General features: G+C 41.8%; 1 protein-coding gene across 1 annotated transcript in view; it reads left to right on the top strand.

Annotated features, from left to right (window-relative positions):
- Positions 1–25,277, top strand: part of LOC122810654 (glycerol-3-phosphate acyltransferase 2, mitochondrial-like) — a 938,290-nt gene that overhangs the window by 435,463 nt on the left and 477,550 nt on the right. The window contains exon 7 of the mRNA XM_044082227.1: positions 3,167–3,315. Coding sequence (XP_043938162.1) covers positions 3,167–3,315 — 149 coding nt within the window. The remainder of the gene's footprint in view (positions 1–3,166; positions 3,316–25,277) is intronic.

Genomic DNA, 25,277 nt, shown 5'->3' with positions numbered 1-25,277 from the left:
AACTTACTCAAGGTTCTTTTTAGTGCCAAAAAAGACAGGGGACTGGAGATCCATCCTAGATCTCAGCAGATTAAACAAATCTGTAAAGAAAACAAAGTTCTGCATGGTTAACCCTGCAGTTGATATTCCCTTTCATAGGGAAAGACAACTGGATGTGCTCTATCAACCTCAAGGATGCGTACTACCATATAAAAATGGACAGGCGGTCCAGAAGGTATCTGCGCTTCCGGCTGGGATCCAGTCACTACCAATTTCGAGCCCTGCCCTTTGGTCTCACTTACAGCCCCCAGAGTGTTCACCAAATGTATGGCAGTGGTCACTGCTCACCTGAGACATCAGGAATTCTGAATGTTTCTATATCTGGATGTCTGGCTCCACACCGCCTCCACCAGGCATCTACTATCTCAGGCAAGGGATGAAACCCTTTTTCTTTACAACAAGCTGGGCATCACTATGAATCTAGAAAAATCTGCCTTGTTACCGTCACAACATATTTTCTTCTTAGGAGCAGAGTTAAACTCCGAGACATGACAGTAAGACTCACCCCGGATCAAATCCACTCCCTGCATCAACAGGTAAAAATTTTGATTTCAACAAAAAAGTCCAGGCCAGACGTGTTACAGACCCTGGGAACCATGGCTGCTGCCATTCTGCCGGTGCCCTTAGCCCGATTACACATGAGACTCCTGCAATGGCTTTTATTCACACAGTGGTCGATGCAAGATCTCCCTCTTTCACTTCCCATATAAATCACACAGGGTCTTGCAAAAGAGAATTAACTTGATGGATTCAGACAGAAGAGCTGTGTCTAGGTCTTCCCTTTGTGTTTCCCCAGCCAAAAGCAGTGTTAACCATGGACACTTCCGAGATCAGGTGGGGGGGGGTCATTATCTGGGAAGGGCAGTTCAAGGTTTATGGCAGGACCATGGGAACCATCTGCATATAAACATCCTAGAGATGAGGGTGGTGCTTTATGCGTTGCAGGCACTTCAGGGCTCTCTCCCTCTAGGAACAGTTGCAGTTCAGACAGACAACATGTCTGTAGTGTGGTATATAAACAAACAAGGAGGAACCAAATCGTACCCTCTATGTCGAGAGGCGTTAAGAGTTTGGCAATGGGCGATTGCTTCTCAACGCTTTCTAATTGCAATGCACATCCAGGAGAGATCCAGTGTGATAGCAGACAGACTCAACACGACTCTTCTGTTACCTCACGAGTGGTCCCTGAACAGAGGGATTGCGGAGATGATTTTCCGTAGATGGGGGCCATCCTTGCTGCGACCTTTTCATCACTCCCAAGAATGCCAAATGCAGCAACTACTTTACTCAATTCCCCCAAAGGGGGAAGACACCCAGGGATGCACTGGTTCACGATTGGCCCTCTGGATTACTCTACGCCTTTCCACTCATTCCAAAGGTGTTAGAAAGCCAAATGGTCGAGAAGCAAACTGATCCTCATTGCTCCATAATGGTCTCGTCCGGATTGGTTTCCTTTTCTACAACCCCACCTCTTGGAGGAGCCTTGGATTCAATTCCGGACCTTCTGACCCACTCTTCGGGAGAGTTCCATCCGTCCATCCACACCCTCAAGTTGACAGCTTGGCTGCTTCAATTCCCAGCTAGCCAGGTGTTGTTCTTTCATGCCAGCAGTAAGTCGTCATATCTTAGCTTCTTCCCATAAACCTTCCACTAGGAAATTATACTCTAACAAATGGAAGAGATTTTCATGTTGGGCAGCTAAATGAAATATTGAACCTCTTACTGACCCTATCCCAGCAATTTTAGAGTTTCTCTCAAATCTGTTAGAAGAAGGTGCTGCGGCAGCTACTATTAGGGTACAACTAGCTGCTATCTCCAGTTTTCATACAGGTGAAATGGGAGTTCCCATTATGTCTCTCAGATTATATAAGGCCTTTATCAAAGGTACTTTTCTACTTAGGCCACCAAGTAAGGAACCGATGACACCCTGGGATCTAAATTTGGTTTTAAATTCTCTGACTACATCTCCCTATGAACCTGCTTCTACTTGTGATCTGAAGTATTTATCGTGGAAAACCCTCTTCCTTGTTGCCATTACGTCAGCCAAAATAGTTTCAGAGCTGCAAGCTCTTTCAGTACGTCCGCTTTATATTGTATTTCATAAGGACAGTGCATCTCTGAGAACTAATCCCTCCTTCCTCCCAAAGGCTTGTTCGGAAAACATCATCAAGCAATCCATAGAATTGCCAGTTTTATTCCCCCAGTTACACCAACAAGGCAGAATATAAACTACACCAGCTTGATGTGCACAGATAGTTGCGTTTCTGCTTGCATAGAACGAAAGACATTAGAAAGTCAGATCAACTTTTTGTCTCCTTTTCTGATAAGAAGATAGGATTACTAGTCTCAAAGGTGACCTTGTCTAAATGTTTTACGGATTGTATCATCCTTTCATACCAAAAGAATGACATGCAATTACCAGGGAAGGTAAAAGGTCACTCCACTAGATCACCCTCAGCTTTTTTTGCCTTTCAAGCAAGGTTCCCTTTAGATTCGATTTGTGCAGCTGCTACATGGGTAAAACCTCACACCTTTATCACTCATTACAAAGTGGACTTGGCCTCCCGGAACAGGGCTTCCTTTGGATCCACGGTACTGAAAAGTCTTTTTTCCTGAGCCACCCTAGGGTTTAGGTGCTAGGGACGCTGTCCCAACCAGCAAGAATTACGGCGAGATAGGACTACATATCTAGAAGTTATGTACTTAGCATAACGTTCCATGTTTATAGTCCATCTCGCCTATATTCTTGCGTCCCACCCTTTTCCCTGGGGATGTAGCCTTGGGCATCATGGGATAGGGATTAGCCTCTATCCACTGGAAGCTCTCAAGCTGTAGTATTCGGCTGAGTCAGACCCGAGGATCAGCTCTGAACCCAACCAGCAAGAATGTAGACGAGATGGACTATAAACATGGAACGTTATGGTAAAAACTTCTAGCTTTTGTCCTTTGTATAGTGTGTGCTGGGCTATAGATTCAGTCCTTGTTCTAGGTTTATTTCTTTGTGCTTAGAATTATAAGTGTGTTAGCCTTCCCTGCACTGAATACAAAATGTTAGATTTTAAGACCCTTTCATTGCTTAATTTCAATGGAAGAATGCAAAAAGTGTACTTTCTTTTCCCCCCTACAGCATGTGCTGTCAATTCAGTGCTTATGGAGATGAAGGATTGTGCTATGAACCCAGAGTTTGATTTTGATGTTGTCATCAGTGAAGAGGAGCTCAACAGGAAAATCTTTCAACTCTTCCACTTGCTGCCTTATGACATCCTTCTTCTTACGGTAAATGTGGACTATAACATTACCACATGTGTATGTACAAAATGAGATGCGAGTTGTGAAACTGTACATTTGCACACTTTGATGTATTGTTTCTTGGGTGTTTTTCTGCTAAAAGTTCCAGTAATGCATGTTTTCTGGCTGTAAGTAAAGATGAGCTAATTTTTTTGTTGTAAAGCCTGGAGACTGGTTAGCATCTCTTCCTCCTTCTTCGGGAAGGTGAGAAAAATAATTCTGCAGATAGGCTGTTTAAATTCTTAGATACTAATTTCCCGTTGGATCAGCATCAGTTTGGCTTCACATTGCACAAGTCTTGGAAGATAAATTTTCCTGCATTTTTACATCTAGGTTGTTGCAGAGCTAAAGGGAATACGCTTGTAGTGCTATACAAGAGACATTGGGGGAAGTTGAGGAACATGGAGGTTGGAATCTATATTGGTGAAGTCGGTAGTATACATTCCTTCAAGTGTACCCTTCTGCAGTTGGTGGAACACTTGAGCACCAATACCTTTGTGTCTTCTCAGACTGTTTCCTCTCTATTGTTTGCTGCATGCTGTAGAGTGTTTCTTCCTTCATAACCTATGCTGGGACATCCCTTCACCAGAGATAAGGTGTTAATAATGAGTGACTTGAATGTACGAATCGAGACAGAAAAGGATATGAGGACTGCCTGGGGCCCACATGGGTGGGGCAAAAGGAATAAAGGAGAGGCCAATCTAGATTTCTGTGTGGCAGATGGCTTGATAGTAGCCAACTCGTGCTTCAAAAAAAGAAACCATCACAAGATCACATACAAGAGTGGCCAACATGCAACTTGAATAGACTTCCTCCTAGTAAGGAAAGATCACTGGGGTAGAATTCATGATTGCATAGTCATCCCCAGTGAAACAGTCGGCACACAGCAACAAGCAGTGGTTAGAGAAGGCTCTAAGGTCAACAGAGACCAGGCTTGACTGGAGAGAAAGCACAACAGTTCAAAGAACTACTCCGGGCTCTAGTACCTCAAGAAGAGGAGGAAATAGGTGAAGCTGATGAAGAATGGCAACACCTCAAAACTGCATGTGTGAGGATTGTAGAACAGATATCCGGCCAAGCCAGGTGTGGAAGTAAGGTACATAAGGAAAGCTGGTGATGGAATGCAGAAGTCCAGGAAGTCACCAAAAGAAAGAAGGGGTACAGGAATAGTGGGTGATAAAAAAGACGGACCAGGATTGGAAGGAATACTGGTTGGCTAATAAGCTGAGAGAAGTTGCAGTAGGAAAGAACAAGGCATCACAAACACTCTGTCTGCTTCTGGAAAGTAAGTCAGTAGGTGGTGCAAATAAATTATATCAGGTTGCTAGGCAAAGACAGAAAGATGAAGAAGATGGGCACCTTTCATAAGCGATTCCAGCAACAACCTGCCCACCAGTCCACAGGACATCAAAGGCAGATGGAAGGAGTACTTCTAGCAACTTGTGAATGAAGAGAACACCACAGAAGCTGTACTGCGTCAGACAAAACCTGCAGTGAAAGAAGAGGAGCCCACCACTGAAGTACCCTCTTCACCTACCAAAGTAATGTCCTGAAGTCCTTCAACTTTTTAATTGTAGTCTACAATTCTCTAGTTGATAAAGGTATGCCTGACTTCTGTATAAAACTATGGACTAAAAACATTTTTACTGCTTGTATTTTACTATCCATATCCATAGTCAAGAGCTTCCAGTTTGTTGTATTATTGTTTTGTCTTCCCACATATCCTTAGCTGTCATGACAGACTCATTTTTTTTATCTGTGCAGCTAAATATTTCATCTCGTCCCCATAAGTGTGGGAAGGCTGTGAGATGAGCAGCCAAAACCTGCGCTTTCGTTGCCTTTGTCTCAGGGAGGAGTGTGTACATGGGTTCATAACTAAGTACTGGGCTTATGGGCTCATTTTAAGCTTAGCCAAGTTCCCCTTCCGAGGTGAGACTCAAACACACTGTACCTTATGGCTGTGAAGTAAACACCTTAACCATTATACCAACCCCCAACCTATGCACTGCCACAGTTTGTTGGCCTTATAGTGGATGTGCATGATAGAGGGATGCTGTTAGCCTGTCATCTGACCAAAAGATGATGCCAGCTGAGAGATCCCCATGGGGACCAGAAGGAGGGTCCATCTCACAGACCTGGATGTCATTCTCATTTCAAGCATTTTCATTATGCTGATACCAAGAGGGTGGATCATGGCTTAGCCTTCCTAGCAATAAATCTATTTCTTATTTAGCATTCTAGGCCCTTCATTTGTTGGGCTCATCCTTGAAAAGTGAATATTCAAGTGCATACCAGTATTCCTCATTGTCAAAGTACAAAGGGTCGTGCGGAAACATACCTCCAGCTTCTTTAGGTGTTTGTCGCGGTGTACTGACATTGCTATTTCCATGTTTGTTTGGATGAAGACCAGAGTTGACCATTTGACCCAGTGGAGCAGCCTCTTAAGTCATCTAATCAAAAATGAGGGAGGATCAAGGCCAGTGTCTTACTTCCTGGAACTTCATCTGAGATTCGACGAGGCTGACCAGTCTCAGTTGGGGGGGGGGGGGTCCATCAAGTCATCCTACTTCAGGGCTCTTAAATATGACTCTAGCATATGCCAGCTGTGGTTAGTACTCAGTAAAGTGCACAATTCATACTGCTCGTTACCCTGTGCACCTTCACACTTGTGTTTGTGAGAATCTGTGCATGAGCTATGCCTGCATGTAGAAGATATTGAGACTGCCTGTCAGGATTTTATGAAAAGTCAGAAAACCTGGAGAATATTCTCCGAGATGTAGCTAAACAGCGATTTCCCCCATGGATGACTTCTCTTTGTCATACATTATACCTTAAGGCTCATAACTTTCAACATGGACTGGCCTTTGAGTCCTTAATTCTCCATAGAAACACTTTACTGCATATCTTGGGGAAAAAACAAAGAAAATCTAAGGCATCTCAACCATGGACACAGTCACTAAGGGTATAGTATTGGAAGCCAGGAGACACTGAACTCTTGTGACTTCAGTGTCTGAGAATGTGGGTGTCCTTTATATATCCCCCTTGTGTGAATTGAGTTGGCTTCCTAGGCATCATCAGCTACTCCTGTGTGATCTTTTTGAACTAGCATAAGTCAAATAGAATTTTCTCACACTGCCACCTGTCAAGTTGTCAAAAGATTCAGATAGGTCTAGTAGAAGAGTTTACAGTTCTGCTCTCTCTGGACTGAGGGCCCAGAGCCTTTTGTCTCTTGTCCAAATACTAGCCCTTCTTTGTGAATCTGATACTAAACAAACTTGGACCTTCCTGAATCTGCCCAAATCTGAGCTTAGAGGAACATGTTCAAACTTTAGATGGCTATCCCTTTGACCCACTGTAATTTGATTGTGTGAACACTGTGGCCAAGCCTGCAGGCTCACCTGCATGTCTGCACAGGTTTATGTTTCTGAGGTTGTCCTCATTAATTGGATTCGAGGGGAAGTGCTTTTTGGAAAGATCACTGAAGACATGGCTGATTATTTCCTGGGGAGAAAAGAGGCTGCTCTTTAACTACATCCTCTTCTAAGTCAAGCCAATCCCAAAAGAGGATAAGCGTCTTGTTGCTTGAAAGGCAGCATTTCTGCACTTGAGTGTCCCACAGTCTTGTCCCCTCAGGTACTGCATCTCTCCCATGAAGGCATTTCTGGTTCTGGTATAGACTTTCAATGGAGGGAAGATCTTTTTTTCAGGTTCATTCCAATTTGGAGAAAAATCACAAATAAGCAGTGGTTTGTGTGCATGTTCACTCCCATCCCAGTCTTTTGGGCTTCTGTCAGACAGAGGCCTGCTTAATAGATCAGTCCATCTCACTAGACTTGTTACAACAGGCCAATATTTTACTTCCTTGCTCTTTCTGCATTTGAAAGAAGCAGATGGTGACTTCCAGTATGACTGCACACTGATAAACAGCTTAATTACACCTCTTCCAGTGTGAAAAAAGTAGCTGTGAAAAAATTAGTGCTTTTAAAACTGTTATTTGGGTAAAATTCAGTTACTGTTTAGTAAGTACATGCCTGAATGCCAGTGAAGAAATTTGGAGAACCTGAAAGAAAATTTACCAGAAAAGGTGAGATAGAACTCTGGCTTGGAAGGATCCTACAGCTGTTCAACAAAATACAGTCAGGATTCAGCTTTGGTTCAAGAGATGGCATCTAGTAATTTAGAGGAAACAAATAAATCCAATGTACTCAGAGGAGATTAAAATAAATGAAACATTGAACGAATCTATCAACTCAAATAAAAGGCTGGAAACAGAAGAAGCTTAACTACCTATTCAGATGAACTGATAACACTTCAAATATTAGAGGTTGAAATGAAAAAAAGGCTGGCTGTGTATGAGGTTTCTCAAGAAGAGCTTTTCAAAAATAGAGTTAGAAGACAGTACAGAGAAAACCTGAGATTTTGTGCTATGCCAGAGAAGCTTTAAGGAACAGACTATTAATTTTTATGAAAGTACATAGAAGCAAGTGGGCTGATGTTCCACAACTCAATTTGTTGATTAAACGGGCACATTGAGTGTATGCTGCAAACATGGCCATGAGAAAGTAGCCTAGTCCTACATTAGTAAAGATGCTCATTAGTAAAGATGCAATCATACCAGCAGAAAGAGTTGATCCTAACAAAACTTTGACAGAAGGGACACGTATAAAAAATTGGAAGACAGCAGAGTGTTTGTGAGAAAAGATTATTTACTGTGCACCAGGCAGAAGAGAAGCAAGTTTATTCTAGCAGTCAGGGAATGTTGAAAGGCAGGTGTGAGATTCAAGCTGCTGTATCCAGCTGTCTTTAGTGTATTTTTTCCTGGAGGATCAAAGAGATTTTTGATGCAGAACAGGCTATGGAGGAAGAAATATCTAACAAAAACTGAGCCAGCAAGTAGAGGGGGACTCCACGAGTCTCATTCTTCTGACATTAAAGCTTAGAGAGAGACTTTGCCAGTGAAAACTTTCCCAGTGTTCCAAAAGAAAATGCTCAAGAGAGGGAAAAAAAAAAACAGGGACTGACTAGAATAATCAGGTGTGCCTTGGATTTGAACCAGAGTCTAGTGTTGAGAGATCGGGAAGATAAGACCAGCAGCACTTAAACTAGTAAATAAATGTGAGATATTAAACATCACATTTGTGAAATATGGCTTTGCATATAAAAGTGGCTGAGAAAGGACTGGTCTTTTGCTGACTTTCTTAAACTTGTGGGTTGACTATAAAGTGTATATACCCTCTGTCTTTATAAAGGGAAAAACAAGTAACGGCAAGTAAACAATTTTTTGTTCTTATTGGGATTTGTGTGTCGCATTTCATGATATAAACACTAATAAATCCCACAAGCAACACAAACTGCAGAAAACAGATGTCTGAAGCCAAACAGTCTCGCACACCAAAGAAAATCCTTAACGCAATTTTATTAGCAAAAATAGGTTAGCGTTTTCGCTTCTCTGTAAACGGAAGCTTCATCAGAGTAAACCAAAAAGTTCAGTAAGGCGCCAAAACTTACTGAGCATTTAAATACATAATTAGCATCACATATTACATCACTTCCTGAGGGAGTGGAATACATACTTTATAGCAAAATATACATGTATATATTCTATGCGTGTAATAGGTTACTAAATACAATAACCTATAACAATCAAAAACACGCCCATGACCTATAACTACTAAAAATTGTTAGTCACTGTATAACCACAATACAATATATAAAAAATATATTTATATAAAAATAATATGTATATATATAAATATAAAAACTGAATAACCATATGTTCCTACAGAGGGGAAATAACACCTTTTAATAACTTTTTCATAAAGACTCCCATATAGGGACATATGCAAATAAAATAGATACCAGGAATACTAGATTTCAGGTAGAGTTAACTCTCTCAAAAAACAAACAATTTAAAAATATTATTATATAAACTGTTAAGAATATAATGTTATATCAAATCTTAAAATAATTGATGCCTGGAAAAATTCTATATGGCCAAAATAGCAATTACCGCCTGAGATAGGCTTTATATTTTAATACAGGAGCAATATTGCAGGTCTCATTTAATCCTGGGGAATTGAAGGCATCTAATCTAAGTTGCCACTCCAATTCCGGGTTCTCCAATAGTAGAGATATAGGTCCACCCCGGATAGAGATGGTGTTATGTTATCAATACCCATAAATTGAAAACTATGCCCCGGATTTTTAATTATGTGTTTGGCCAGAGCGTTTTCATTTTTGCAGTTTTTTATTGCATAACAGTGTTGGTAGACACGTTCTCTAAGTTTTCTGTCGGTTTTACCGACATAAAAACTAGGGCAACAAACACAAAATGCTATATAAATAACTGACTTAGTTTCACAATTTATCTTGGATTTGATGTCATATTTCAAACCCCTTATACAGAATGTGTTACCGGTGCGGATAGTCTTGCACCAGTTACACAATCCGCAAGTAAAGGAACCTTTTAGTCTGCAAAACTGGTTTAACCCAGGATCATATTGTAGCAATTCTTTGATATTGGTACCTCTCTTATAAACTATTCGGGGTTTTTGGCCTAATTTCTCAACCAAAAAGGAATTATTAGAAATAAAATACCAATTTTTTTGGATGATTCCTGAAATTTGTTTAGAATTACTGTTATACGTAGTAATGAAGCTCAAAGGTAGCGGAACCAAGTTGTCGTTGGTCTCAATATTTTCTAGAGCACTCAAATCCGCCATGCCATTATGTATATTAGACAGGGCCAGAACATCAAAGTGAAGTAAAGGTTTATAAAAATCAATACTCCTCTTATTTTTTACTTCTTCGATAAGCTCTTCAACAAGTATCTTAGGGTAACCTCTGTTAATAAACATATTTTTTAACAGTGCACACTCAACTAGAAAATCATTCAACTCACTACACATTTTCACAGCTCTCACTAATTGTCCTTTGACAATTGCCCTCTTCTGTTTGTGAGGGTGAGAGCTCGAGTAGTGAAGAAAGGAGTTAACATATGTCTCTCTTCTAAAAATTTTGGACTGAAATTTGGAGTTTAATCTATCTTTAGTAAGTTTCACATCCAAATAATCAATCTCTTCACTGGAAACATGGTATGTGAATCTAAGAAAATTTGTTGTGTGATTGATGTAATCAATAAATTCTTGAACTACCTGTTGGTCTCCTTTAAACAAGATAAAAACATCGTCTAAAAAACGAGTGTAATAGCAGATGTATTGCTTCCAATCAGAATTATCCAAAATATAACACTTCTCCCAGTGGGCCATAACCATATTGGCCACACTAGCACCACAAGGGGAGCCCATGGCCACCCCTTGTTTTTGGACATAATATTCTTTTTCAAACAGAAAAAAGAAGTAAGCACGATATCTAGAAGTTCTGTAATGTTATCAATTTCAGTTTTAGGAGCTTTTAATTCAGATAAAAGCAGCCCAATCCATTCTATTGCCTCCTGATGGGGAATAGAGGTATATAAATCAGCTACATCAATGGTAAATAAGTTGTAAGAATCATCATAACGGATGATCTGAAGTAGGATATTCATTTGTCTGCAACCTGTGGGTTATGGATCCGATATCGGATCCGAACCGGCATGGTTATCCAGCTATGGATCCAAGCTCTCAGCTCCTCCCCTCACCCATAATGCCCTGCTCTACCCTCATGACCTCAGATCTTGTTTGCCGCGCTGGTAACTGGATGTGGATACATAGCTCTCAGCTAAGTAGACTATTTTCTTGTGTAAAATCAGAGAATTTTTTGTTTCTTTAACAATTTTTGTGTGAAAGTAGTAGGTTTCCGTTAATATTGACTGTTTTAGTTTAATTTAAGTTTCAGTAGTAATTTTTATTCCCTCCCCTCGCTGGTACGTAGAGTGTGTGTGAGGCCTGTGTGCTTTCTTTTATTGTTTAAGTTACTTTTCTGTAACTTTTGGTTAGTTTATAGATTATGGCTGAACAGCCTAAGTCTATATTTTCAAAATGCTCGAGTGTGGCCATAAGCTCTCACCGGCTGATGGCCACACTCGGTGTGTTAAGTGTCTTGGGGTTGAACACCTCACATCTGGTTGTTCCATTTGTGCAGGGTTCAACCCCAGGGCACTGAGGGAGCGGAGGTCCAAGCTGGTCTTGGCGGGTCTTTTACCGCCGGACTCGGCTCCGACCTCCGCTCCTTCGGGGACTCCTGCGGCTGCAGTTGTTCCCCCTGTGGCACCCCCTCCTGCTCCTGGGACTCAAACTCCCGCTTCAGGAGAGGAGAGGGATGCATCTAAAAAGGACCGGAGGGAGAAGCACCACAAGCGGCGGGCCGAGACCTCTGTTTCGCCCCGCCAGCCAAGCGGCTTCTCCCCCGGCTTCTTTGTCGGTTCGGTCTCCTCCTTCTCGGCTCCGGTCCCCTGTGTGCTTCTCACCGGGTCCTGAGGAGGAGGAGACCCGATCTCCGTCGAGGCTATCGAGGAGGCATTCCAGGCCTACCTCGGTAGCCTCGTCGAGATCTACCCATAGCTCGGATGCTGATCTGGACCGGATGATGAGAAGGTTCATCCAGGCCCAGATGCAGATGGGAGTGCTCTTGCCTCCCCTCCGGGAGCTCAACACCCTTTTAAGCCTATTGCTCCTTCTCCGACCCGCTATCCGGGTTCGAGCAACTGGAGCCGAGCAGCCGGGCGGGGAGGTCGGAGCCGATAGTACTTGGTACCGGATCCGACCCTGCCTCGAGTGCGTCGGATCCGATCTCGGAGCCTGGATCCGAGCCGGATCCGGGGATCAGTGCTCCTTCGGCGCCGTCTGTGTCGGAGCGCACTGTCGCCGGATCCGAGTGCCGGCGCCGGCTCCGATCCACTCTTCGGATCCGAGGGGAGCCGATTGTCGGATCCTTTGGTCGAGGTCGGCTCCTTCGGCTTTTGATGTAGTGGAGAGGCCTCTGTTGAGGGTCTCCGGACCCCGGCACTTGCTTCGGCTCCGTCCCGCTCCCTCTGCACTGGGCCAGGCTTCCACCATCCGGCCCCTGGGACAGCCCGTTTCTGTGCCCCAAGTTGCTCCCATGGAGCAAATTGCTGTTCTGAGGACTCCTCTGACAGCCCCCAGAGGAGGCCCTCGCAAGCATACGCAAAAGGAGGCACATTGAGTCCCCGGAGTCTCTCACTGAAGACACGGACTTGGAGGAACGGGAAGGCTCCCCACCGTCACCCCCCGAGGATGTCTCCTTCGGAGACATCATGGAAATGCTCCGTATTAGGGGGGGGTGGTCTGCCCCCAAGTCTTCCTCGGACGAGTCCGTGTTCTTGGAGGCATTCAAACGGGCCGGTCTACCTCTTGGGTGTCGCCCCGTGCCGACCCGCTGGTGGACCTTATTACCACCAGGGCGTGGAAGGAACCGGACACCGTGGAGCCAATTCCCAAAAGACCTGATAGGATCCTTAGCCCGCCCTCCGACAGGACCCATTGGAGTAAGGGGCCTCCTGTAGATGCCATGTTGATGGCGGCGGCCACAAAGAGGGAACTGGCTCAGGAGAGTCCCTCAGTCCACCCACCGAGCAAGGAGTCTCGGATGATGGCCCGCTTGGGGAAGCGGATGTTCAGTTCGGCGACCTTCTCGGTAAGGGCGCTGAACTATTTGGCACATGTTATTCGGATGCAGCGAGACCTTATTAAGAGTACGCTGCATCCCCTGAGTCCATTTCGAGGAGGACAGAGTTCTGCACTCCACCAAAATGGCCACTCTTAGGTCAGTCACAAATACTTCTATGCGGCTACTCTCCCATGCTACGGAGGCCGCCGCTAGAGCTGCGGGACAGGACTGGTCACTAGGCGTCAGGCCTGGCTCCGCCACTCATTTTTCTGAGCCCTTCAAGGCGTCGTTTGACGCCTTTGATGGTTCTGCTCTGTTTGGCAAGACCGTTCGCGAGCGTTGACCCAGAGCGAGAAGGACGGAAGACGCTGTCTGCCGTCGGAATCCGCTTCTCTGCACCCCAGAGGCCCTATTCTAGGAACCAAAAGGGTCAGAAGAAGATGTGGTTCCGAAGTCGCAGCAGTCCCAGCCTGCTCCGGACAACCAGTCCTTCCGTGGCAGAGGAGGACAGGGAGGACGCCGCCCTAGAGGCAGAGGGGCTCCCAGAAACTTCGGGTCCAGGGAACCTTTCTCTGAACGGCCCGCGCAGCAACCCTGAGGGGTTGCCCGACTGCTCTACTCTGGAGGCAGTTGGGGGACGTTTTTCGGGGCACCTAGCGGCATGGGAGTCCATAACATCGGACCGCTGGGTTCTCCAAATCATATCCAGGGGATATCGCATTCCTTTCCTTCACCTTCCAAAGATGAAGTCCCTCCCAGACGTACCACCCGGTCAAAGGGAGGCCGCTTTGGCAGAAATTGGCCATCTGCTAGAGAAAAGAGCCATCCAGCCCGTTCCCCCAGACCAGATCGGATCAGGGTTCTACTCCAGATTCTTTTAGTGCCAAAAGACGGGGAACTAAGACCAATCCTAGACCTCTCTCTCTTGAATCTGGCAGTCCCCAAAGAAAAATTCGGAATGGTCACTCTACAATCTATTCTCCTCCTTCTGGGAGAAGGCCACTGGATGTGCTCGATAGATCTCAAGGACGCGTACTACCACATCCTAATGGACAGGCGCTCAGGAGGTTTCTCCGCTTCGGCTGGGAGCCAGTCACTACCAGTTCGGGTCCTTCCCTTTGGTCTCACCACAGCCCCAGGGTGTTTACCAAAGTACTAGCAGTGGTAGCGGCCCACCTGAGGCTTCAGGGGTGCAGGTCTTTCCCTACCTGGACGACTGGCTCCTTACCGCCCCAACAAGGCATCTACTTCTCTCGGCGCGAGACTCCTTTCTCCATCTTGCTCCATTTCTGGGCATCACAATAAATACAAACAAGTCCAACCTGGCACCCACTCAGCTCTTAGATTTCATAGGGGCCAGACTAGACACAAGGAGTTTACGAGCCTTCCTCACTGCGGACAGAGTTCTAAATCTGCAGCTCCAGGTGCGGGCCATTCTCCATTCATGTTCTGTTCCAGCGGAGTTGGTCCTGAGGGCTCTAGGGTCCATGGCTTCGTCGATAGCACTTCTTCCTCTTGCCAGGCTCAATATGCATTCTACAGTGGACGCTCTTAGTACAGTGGTCATACCTTGCTCTCCCCATGCATCATCCCATAGCGATCAGCAAGGCTTGCAAGCGGTCCCTCTTGTGGTGGCTCCACTCCTCGGATCTCCACGAGGGTCGCCCATTTTGTGCTTTCCCCTCGCCACGGTGACCACGGACGCCTCCGCCTCGGGTGGGGGGCACTTTATGGGCCGAACAGTCCAAGGCACGTGGAACGATTCAGAGACCTTACTGCATATCAATGTTCTAGAGATGAGAGCAGTGCTCTTAGCGTTGCTAGCACTTCAGGACTTTCTTCCCTTGGGAACAATTGCGATTCAATCGGACAATATGTCTGTTGTCTGGTACATCAACAAGCAAGGGGAACAAGGTCTTACCCTCTTTGTCGAGAGGCCATGAGAGTTTGGGAATGGGCAATCTCCACCAATCGCTTTCTCATAGCAACGCACATTCGGTCGGTCCAACATCCTAGCGGACAAGCTCAGTCGCACCATTCTGACCCCTTACGAGTGGTCTCTCAATTGTCAAGTAGCGAACGCATATTCGCACGGTGGGGAACCCCTTCATGCGATCTTTTGCTTCTCCCTCAAACACCAAGTGCGACAGTTTTTCGCTCTAATACCTCCTCCCGGAGGTACCCCAAGAGACGCTCTGGTGCATGCTTGGCCACCCGGTCTTCTGTATGCCTATCCACCCTTGCCTCTGATGCTGCAAGTTCTTCAGAAAGCTTCTCGGGTGGGTTGCAGAATGATTCTCATTGCTCCATTCTGGCCTCGACAGATCTGGTTCCCCTTCCTAAGGTCTCACTCGGTGAATCCTCCTTGGATTCTGGATCCCATCCCGGATCTGATATCCCATCCATCCTGCATTCCTCCTCCGAACCTGGACAACCTGAAGCTGACCGCTTGGCTGCTCCAGTTCCACTCTTGATAAGGACTCCCGGTATTTCTTCACCGGTAAAGGCTATTTTGGTGGCGGCTCATAAACCATCCACTAGAAAGGTTTACCGAAGCAAATGGAAACGTTTCTCTGTGTGGGCGGAGCGGCAAGGCCTGAATCCCTTCACGGTTCCTCTCCCTGTAGTGCTTGATTTTCTAACCTCTCTTTTTAATGATGGTGCCAGCAGTTCCACAGTCAAAGTTCAACTGGCGGCAATTTCTCACTATCACATTGGTCAAGATTCTAACCCTCTTATGTCAGCCAAATTGTGTAAAACATTTCTTAAAGGTACTTTCCTTCTTAGGCCCCCTATAAAACAAGCAGTTCCTCCTTGGGACCTTTCTTTGGTCCTACAGGCCTTGACCGCTCCCCCTTTCGAGCCCGCGGCTACGGTGGATCTCAAATTTTTGTCCTACAAGACAGCCTTTTTGGTAGCCATTACATCAGCCAGGAGGGTTTCTGAACTTCAAGCTTTGTCAGCTAAACCTCCTTACTTGGTATTTCATCCGGACCGTGTCTCCCTCAGGACCAACCCGTCCTTCCTTCCTAAAATCGCTTCTGAAGCAAACATCAATCAGTCCATTAACCTCCCTGTTTTCTTCCCTAAGTATGAAAACAAAGGTGAATATAAGCTACACTCACTAGATGTTCACAGGCAACTTAGATTTTATCTCAACAGGACAGCCGGTCATAGGCAATCCGACCAGCTGTTTATTTCCTTTGCAAAATTCAATTTGGGCAAGCCAATTTCTAAAGTTTCTCTGTCCCGCTGGATTTCACAGTGCATTTTATTGGCTTATCAAGCGTCAGGAAGGCCCGCACCGGGGGGTGTTCATGCTCATTCAACCCGGTCAGTATCTACCTCGGCAGCCTTCAAGGCTAGGATTCCTCTAGATGATATTTGTGCAGCAGCCACGTGGGCTTCATCTCATACATTTATTTCTCACTATAAGTTGGATCTTGCATCTAGGCGTAGAGCATCCTTTGGCTCCGCGGTGCTCCGGAATATCCTTCCATGATGGCCGCCCAAGATTCAGGTAGCTGGGGACTCTGTCCCACAGGTTGCAGACAAATGAATATCCTACTTCAGATTTAGAAGTTATGTACTCACCATAACGTTCCATCTGAGTAGGTGTATTCATTTGTCTGCAACCATCCCGCCCTCCTATCCCCCTGGCCTTTCAGTTTCCTGCATATTCCTTGTTACCCTTTTTAGGGTATTGTTGCTTTGGCAAACTCGATCTGAGGTCATGAGGGTAGAGCAGGGCATTATGGGTGAGGGGAGGAGCTGAGAGCTTGGATCCATAGCTGGATAACCATGCCGGTTCGGATCCGATATCGGATCCATAACCCACAGGTTGCAGACAAATGAATACACCTACTCAGATGGAACGTTATGGTGAGTACATAACTTCTAATTATTAATATTTGCTAAAAAAGTCCAAGAATCTTTACAGATACTAGGAATAAGTTTTGTGTATTTAGAAAGCAAAAAATCTATGTATTTAGAACATGGGTAAGTTATAGAACATCTCCCATCTACCAACGCCCTCAGTGGTGGGTTCTTATAGTTTTTGTGGACTTTTGGTATACCAAACATCACTGGGACCCTAGGTTGGGAAATGTCAATGTATTTATACATATCCATGTCGATCCTACCATTGATGAATAGATCCCTAAAGTAACCTCTTATTTGATTAAAACACCCATTCATGGCATTAAGGGAAGTGGTTTCATAAGCAGGAGAATCTAAGACCAATAGCATTCTCTCTATATAGTCAGCTCTTTCAAAAATAACCAAACCGCCCCCTTTGTCTGGTTTTATTACCCTAACTGAGGATTCTCGTAAGTGGTTAAGTGCTTGCACCTGTTCTTTTGTGATGTTAAATATATTACATGTAGAAAATTGTGATCTATTCATATGTCTGATATCCAACTCACATGCGTTTTCAAAGATTCTTAACCCCACATGAATTGGAGGGTTAAAAATACTGGATAGTTTTAAACCATCATTAACATGGTAAGAAACGTCATTGAATAACAACTTTAAGTTAAGTTTTCTTACATAGCATTTCAAATCTATTAACACTTTAGCCACATCACAATGTCTAGTGGGAACAAAAGTGTTCCCTAGTGCTAGCATTTCGACCAGTTCCGGTTCAAGTTCCAAGGAAGAAAAGTTATAAATAGTAAAGTCACCTTTCATGTTATGTAAAATTATCGGAAACTCAATACCGGTTGAACCATTCAAGGGGCTTGTTATCTGTTCCAGTTCCTGCCCCTGGCTCCCTGCTGTTGATGGCCGCGATTGCCTAAAAAAATTTTTTGAGGTGGTTTTGGAATAACATTATTAACATTACTGTTACTAGGAACCCTGTTCACCACCTCTTGCTGTTTATTGCGGTTCCTGTTGCTCCTTCTAGGACCGTTATCGCTCTCACCATTTTCACAATCAGTGACCACAACAATCTGTTCTGTTCCACCCTCATTATTATCATGTATGTCCCCTGAAGTACCATTAGTCTCACTTTGTTTTTGTGTTGAAATCAGTTTCGGGTAGGCTTTATTATGTTGGTAAGATGCCCTATCACGAAACAATTTTTTAGACTTATTGGTCTTCAGTTTAGTCATGAAGGTGTCAATACTCGAAAAAATACGAGTATAATCAAATTTAAATCTGTTGAAATTAGAGTCAATCTTTATTTCATTGTCCAAAAGGCTAATTTCATGGGTAAGTTCATCAATATTCAATGAGTAATGTTTGATAATTAAATCAATCAATTGTGCGCCTTGCATTTGAAAAAGCGCATGTAGATCCGTTAAAAATGCTACACCTGGTATCAAAGTAGAAGGTGAAAAATTGTTCCTTAAACCTTTTGGAACAATGTTTTCACTAAGGCACTGCTTGAAGTATGCTACTTCAAGCTGAAGCTTCCTAAGCTTCAATGTTTTGTTATCTAAAATTTTTAATTTTTCATTGATATCATCAATGCGAACACAAGTTGTACCAGCAACTGGCACCGGCGGGTCATCCACAGAAGGTTTTAAAAAGGTAAAAAAGTCACCTGTATTATTTATCCATTCGGACAGTGATGGCACGCCCATGAGTGCACTTTCCTGGTTTCCAGAATTAGTAAAAGTGTTCGCCAAAGAAGTACCAGCATCTTTTTGCGTATTACAGGTATTTATGGAGCGCACAGGCTGAGCCACTGGCAAGGAACACGTACCCGTGTCTCCTGAACGCTCCAGAGCTGCTCTGTTCCCATTGACGTTTAAAGCGTCTAAAGGAAACTGAAGATTCCTTTTTTCGATCGTGTCTAGGCGTTGATTCAACGAATCCAATCTCTGAGACACGGCCAATAGTAAAACAGCCATGTCCACATTGCCGGTATTATCCGACCCGAAGATGTTAGGGCTAGCAGGACTGGAAAGGCTATCCGAAGCCATAAGACAAACCAATAAATCCCACAAGCAACACAAACTGCAGAAAACAGATGTCGGAAGCCAAACAGTCTCGCACACCAAAGAAAATCCTTAACGCAATTTTATTAGCAAAAATAGGTTAGCGTTTTCGCTTCTCTGTAAACTGAAGCTTCATCAGAGTAAACCAAAAAGTTCAGTAAGGCGCCAAAACTTACTGAGCATTTAAATACATAATTAGCATCACATATTACATCACTTCCTGAGGGAGTGGAATACATACTTTATAGCAAAATATACATGTATATATTCTATGCGTGTAATAGGTTACTAAATACAATAACCTATAACAATCAAAAACACGCCCATGACCTATAACTACTAAAAATTGTTAGTCACTATATAACCACAATACAATATATAAAAATAATATGTATATATATATAAATATAAAAACTGAATAACCATATGTTCCTACAGAGGGGAAATAATAACACCTTTTAATAACTTTGTGATGTGGCTAAAGTGTTAATAGATTTGAAATGCTATGTAAGAAAACTTAACTTAAAGTTGTTATTCAATGATGTTTCTTACCATGTTAATGATGGTTTAAAACTATCCAGTATTTTTAACCCTCCAATTCATGTGGGGTTAAGAATCTTTGAAAACGCATGTGAGTTGGATATCAGACATATGAATAGATCACAATTTTCTACATGTAATATATTTAACATCACAAAAGAACAGGTGCAAGCACTTAACCACTTACGAGAATCCTCAGGGTAATAAAACCAGACAAAGGGGGCGGTTTGGTTATTTTTGAAAGAGCTGACTATATAGAGAGAATGCTGTTGGTCTTAGATTCTCCTGCTTATGAAACCACTTCCCTTAATGCCATGAATGGGTGTTTTAATCAAATAAGAGGTTACTTTAGGGATCGATTCATCAATGGTAGGATCGACATGGATATGTATAAATACATTGACATTTCCCAACCTAGGGTCCCAGTGATGTTTGGTATACCAAAAGTCCACAAAAACTATAAGAACCCACCACTGAAGGCGTTGGTAGATTGGAGATGTTCTATAACTTACCCATGTTCTAAATACATAGATTTTTTGCTTTCTAAATACACAAAACTTATTCCTAGTATCTGTAAAGATTCTTGGACTTTTTTAGCAAATATTAATAACATCCGTTATGATGATTCTTACAACTTTCTTACCATTGATGTAGCTGATTTATATACCTCTATTCCCCATCAGGAGGCAATAGAATGGATTGGGCTGCTTTTATCTGAATTAAAAGCTCCTAAAATTGAAATTGATAACATTACAGAACTTCTAGATATCGTGCTTACTTCTAACTTTTTTCTGTTTTAAAAAGAATATTATGTCCAAAAACAAGGGGTGGCCATGGGCTCCCCTTGTGGTGCTAGTGTGGCCAATATGGTTACGGCCCACTGGGAGAAGTGTTATATTTTGGATAATTCTGATTGGAAGCAATACATCTGCTATTACACTCGTTTTTTAGACGATGTTTTTATCTTGTTTAAAGGAGACCAACAGGTAGTTCAAGAATTTATTGATTACATCAATCACACAACAAATTTTCTTAGATTCACATACCATGTTTCCAGTGAAGAGATTGATTATTTGGATGTGAAACTTACTAAAGATAGATTAAACTCCAAATTTCAGTCCAAAATTTTTAGAAAAGAGACATATGTTAACTCCTTTCTTCACTACTCTAGCTCTCACCCTCACAAACAGAAGAGGGCAATTGTCAAAGGACAATTAGTGAGAGATGTGAAAATGTGTAGTGAGTTGAATGATTTTCTAGTTGAGTGTGCACTGTTAAAAAATATGTTTATTAACAGAGGTTACCCTAAGATACTTGTTGAAGAGCTTATCGAAGAAGTAAAAAATAAGAGGAGTATTGGTTTTTATAAACCTTTACTTCACTTTGATGTTCTGGCCCTGTCTAATATACATAATGGCATGGCGGATTTGAGTGCTCTAGAAAATATTGAGACCAACGACAACTTGGTTCCGCTACCTTTGAGCTTCATTACTACGTATAACAGTAATTCTAAACAAATTTCAGGAATCATCCAAAAAAATTGGTATTTTATTTCTAATAATTCCTTTTTGGTTGAGAAATTAGGCCAAAAACCCCGAATAGTTTATAAGAGAGGTACCAATATCAAAGAATTGCTACAATATGATCCTGGGTTAAACCAGTTTTGCAGACTAAAAGGTTCCTTTACTTGCGGATTGTGTAACTGGTGCAAGACTATCCGCACCGGTAACACATTCTGTATAAGGGGTTTGAAATATGACATCAAATCCAAGATAAATTGTGAAACTAAGTCAGTTATTTATATAGCATTTTGTGTTTGTTGCCCTAGTTTTTATGTCGGTAAAACCGACAGAAAACTTAGAGAACGTGTCTACCAACACTGTTATGCAATAAAAAACTGCAAAAATGAAAACGCTCTGGCCAAACACATAATTAAAAATCTGGGGCATAGTTTTCAATTTATGGGTATTGATAACATAACACCATCTATCCGGGGTGGACCTATATCTCTACTATTGGAGAACCGGGAATTGGAGTGGCAACTTAGATTAGATGCCTTCAATTCCCCAGGATTAAATGAAACCTGCAATATTGCTCCTGTATTAAAATATAAAGCCTATCTCAGGCGGTAATTGCTATTTTGGCCATATAGAATTTTTCCAGGCATCAATTATTTTAAGATTTGATATAACATTATATTCTTAACAGTTTATATAATAATATTTTTAAATTGTTTGTTTTTTGAGAGAGTTAACTCTACCTGAAATCTAGTATTCCTGGTATCTATTTTATTTGCATATGTCCCTATATGGGAGTCTTTATGAAAAAGTTATTAAAAGGTGTTATTTCCCCTCTGTAGGAACATATGGTTATTCAGTTTTTATATTTATATATATACATATTATTTTTATATAAATATATTTTTTATATATTGTATTGTGGTTATATAGTGACTAACAATTTTTAGTAGTTATAGGTCATGGGCGTGTTTTTGATTGTTATAGGTTATTGTATTTAGTAACGTATTACACGCATAGAATATATACATGTATATTTTGCTATAAAGTATGTATTCCACTCCCTCAGGAAGTGATGTAATATGTGATGCTAATTATGTATTTAAATGCTCAGTAAGTTTTGGCGCCTTACTGAACTTTTTGGTTTACTCTGATGAAGCTTCCGTTTACAGAGGAGCGAAAACGCTAACCTATTTTTGCTAATAAAATTGCGTTAAGGATTTTCTTTGGTGTGCGAGACTGTTTGGCTTCCGACATCTGTTTTCATGATATAAACACTATGTTGGATTGTAAAGCAGTTTTGCAGTGTGCAGTCAGAGGTATTTTAAATGTGCAGGTGAGTCTTTTAGTAACTGTTGTAGATGTTAAAAATATTAAAGTAAACAGTTATCTTTTGTAGTTATAAGAGCTGTAGATTTTACAGTATAACGAGAACAACTGTTAATAGAAGCAAGTTTAAGTTAATATAATGTTGTGATTGACCTTGGGCGGCTGGGGTGTTAATATAATACTGTGATCTTGGGTTGCAGGAGTCAGGGCGGAGTGTAAAAGTGTACTGATGATTATATTATATATAAAACTAAGATTATATTTCCCTTGTTTTTACAAAGGTGATTGTCCAATGTCTTTGGCTTAAGCTATGAAAAAAAAATTTGTTGTACGCCAGTAGGATTGAGCAATAAGACAGAATGATGTAAGCCATGAAAAATGCCAGTCTTCTTTTATCTGCAAATATATTCACTTGTTTTATATTTTTTTATTTTTTTCCCTATTAGCAAATGCTCACAGACGAGACATCTGCAGCTAAGGGCAGTTAGCCAAGGGAATTCTGCACATTCTTTTCTCTGAGTGTAATTTGCAAAGATTATGTCATGTATCTGCAAGTTGTGAGCTCTTTTTTCCTCATTGCTCGGAGACAAGTCACCTGCAGGTACAAGCAATTAATCTTGAGAGCTCTGAGCATTCTTTACGGAGGGAGATTCTAGATATAAAGGTACAATGACCAGCAGTTCAGTGAAAAATGCAGTTTGAAATTATGGCAAGTGAATTAAAGATGATAACCGTGCCATCTGCTGTAATGCATTTAACAGAACATTGCATAATTTAGTTTTATTTAAAGATAGCCAGTGAACTTTTCCTTAGAGCTAAAAGTTAAATGTTTTCTGAAAGCATACAAGCTGTTTTTCTCATCTGGGAGGGGAATAGAGATAGGTGTATGTTGGAGCATGGGCATAACATGAACTTTAGCATGGATAAACTTAAATTTATAGTAGTTTATACCTGCAGATGCGGCTCTCGATCTGGGACAGTTATTCCTTTCTGGAGTGTTAAATTAATTTGTTGAAAATATGTATAGTTTTGTATTTTTTTTTTTTTCCAAATTAGTAAGGGATGGGTGTTCTAAAATGTATGTATTTTTCTGTTAAAATTGACATTAAATGAATGTGGCATAATTTCAAATGCAGATGGGAACAAACTGCATAAAAGCTCAGTTTGCCAAGCATTATTGTGTGCATGTAAGAGAAACGTTGAAAATACACATCCAAAAAGTGTTATATGGGAACAGTAGCTTTTTATCATAATGGGTACTCTGTCCGTAGTATCTTGGGAAGGTAAATGACTTTACAGGTATAGATAAGAAGGAAAGAGTATCAAATTATAGTAGTGCAAATAATGCTGCAACAGACACACATTTGGAAAGAAATAAGCATGTGAATTTCACAAAGAAAAGATTCTCAGGTTGGATATTCAGCTGAGTATCTTAAGACAAATGAGAGTAATACTGATTTCTACAGGGGCTCTAATAGTGATAAAAGAGGGGGAAAAGACAATAAGTGCAGATGTGTAGTAGTAAGGGGCTATTGACAGGGGAGGAGGGTTATGCTGGCATGTATTTACATTGCAGCAAAAACTGGCATTATGAAGCTTAAGATAAATTTGGGAGCAACAGTCAGCTTTCAGCAGGGAATAAAAGTAAGGACTTGGAACTTGATTTCCAGTAGTGAGGATGTACTGGGTTCCAAGAAGGAAAACTAAAACAAAAGGGGAGATTACTGCAGAAATGTATGAAAATATTTTATATGGAAAAAGTGAATTCAGTTGCAGGAACTTGGACAGAATTTACAATACACCAATACACACAAGGCAAAAACAAACTACATCCAATATGTTATGTGATCACATTGTTACACTGGATTGGATAATCACTGAGGTTACTAGATATTTAAACTTATGTTTGAACTCAAGGTTTTATCTGAGTTAGTTTTGTATTTGGTGGTTGTGCATTGGCCTGTCACTCTTTTGGTTTTCAGAATTTACAATAACTGGGCTAGACTGGATAGAAATTATATTTCACAAGAACATATGCATTTAATTGAAAGTTTCAGCACACATGCAATAACTATTTCAGATCATACATCAGTAAAACTAAGCTAAATGAAAGGTAATGAAGTAAAAATGAGACACTGGCTCTTTCCCACCTACCTGTTAAAAAGAGGAATTTAAGAAATGGGTTTTGGAAGTTATTCAAGACTTATTAGAAAAGATAGACATTTCTTCGGGGGGAATAGAGTGGAATAGAATTAAAATGGAATTTAAAATAGAATAGAAATAAAGAGAAAGAGATGTGGTTAAGAAGTAATGGGAATTATTTAGAAGGACTGACAAAGGTTAAAGTATTGCAAAATATGGGGAATCTCACAGAATGAGAAGAGGAGCGACTGAAGAGTGTTAAAGAAAAAAGGGGAAGTCATCTCAATGATATGCATGAGTTTAGAAGCATTACTACTAAGAACTATATTTTGATAACTCCAAAGCAGAAAAGTGTTTAGCACTGTAACCCAAGCAACATAAAGTAGAAAGGATCATCACAAAACCTAGGGAGTCTATGACAAGAAAAATAACCAGAGATCATTTAGAGGTATTACGGATATTTCAGTAGTTTTATAAAAATGTGTATACAACAGAGGAATGTGGAAACCAAGAAAGAGCACAAATGGAAATTTTTATGGAAGACTTAGTTGTGCGAAGGTTAGATATAGATGAGGCCCAGCGACTAATAGTTTTAATAGGAGAAGATGAGAAAAAATCAGTGATGTGTAGTCAATCTGCAGGTGTGCAAGTCTCCAGGAACAGATGGTATTCTGTAGAAGTTAGGAGGGAAGAAAGTGATAAAGATCTAGAAGATTTTGTTTAACAATATTTTAAAAGGAGGGGAAGCACTAGATCTTGGAAGAAAGCTGTAGTGGCCTTCTTACCAAAAAGGGTAAATACCTGTCAGACACAGCCTTTTATAAATATCAGTTTTAACCCATGATTATAAAGTGTATATGTCTGTAGCAGCAAGAATGGCAAAGCTGGTGCCAAAATTGATAGATATGGG

This window comes from Protopterus annectens, chromosome 9.part0, assembly GCF_019279795.1.
Source record: "Protopterus annectens isolate FY-2018-M chromosome 9.part0, PAN1.0, whole genome shotgun sequence".
NCBI classification, from domain to species: domain Eukaryota; kingdom Metazoa; phylum Chordata; order Ceratodontiformes; family Protopteridae; genus Protopterus; species Protopterus annectens.
This window is presented reverse-complemented; position numbering and strand designations above follow the sequence as displayed.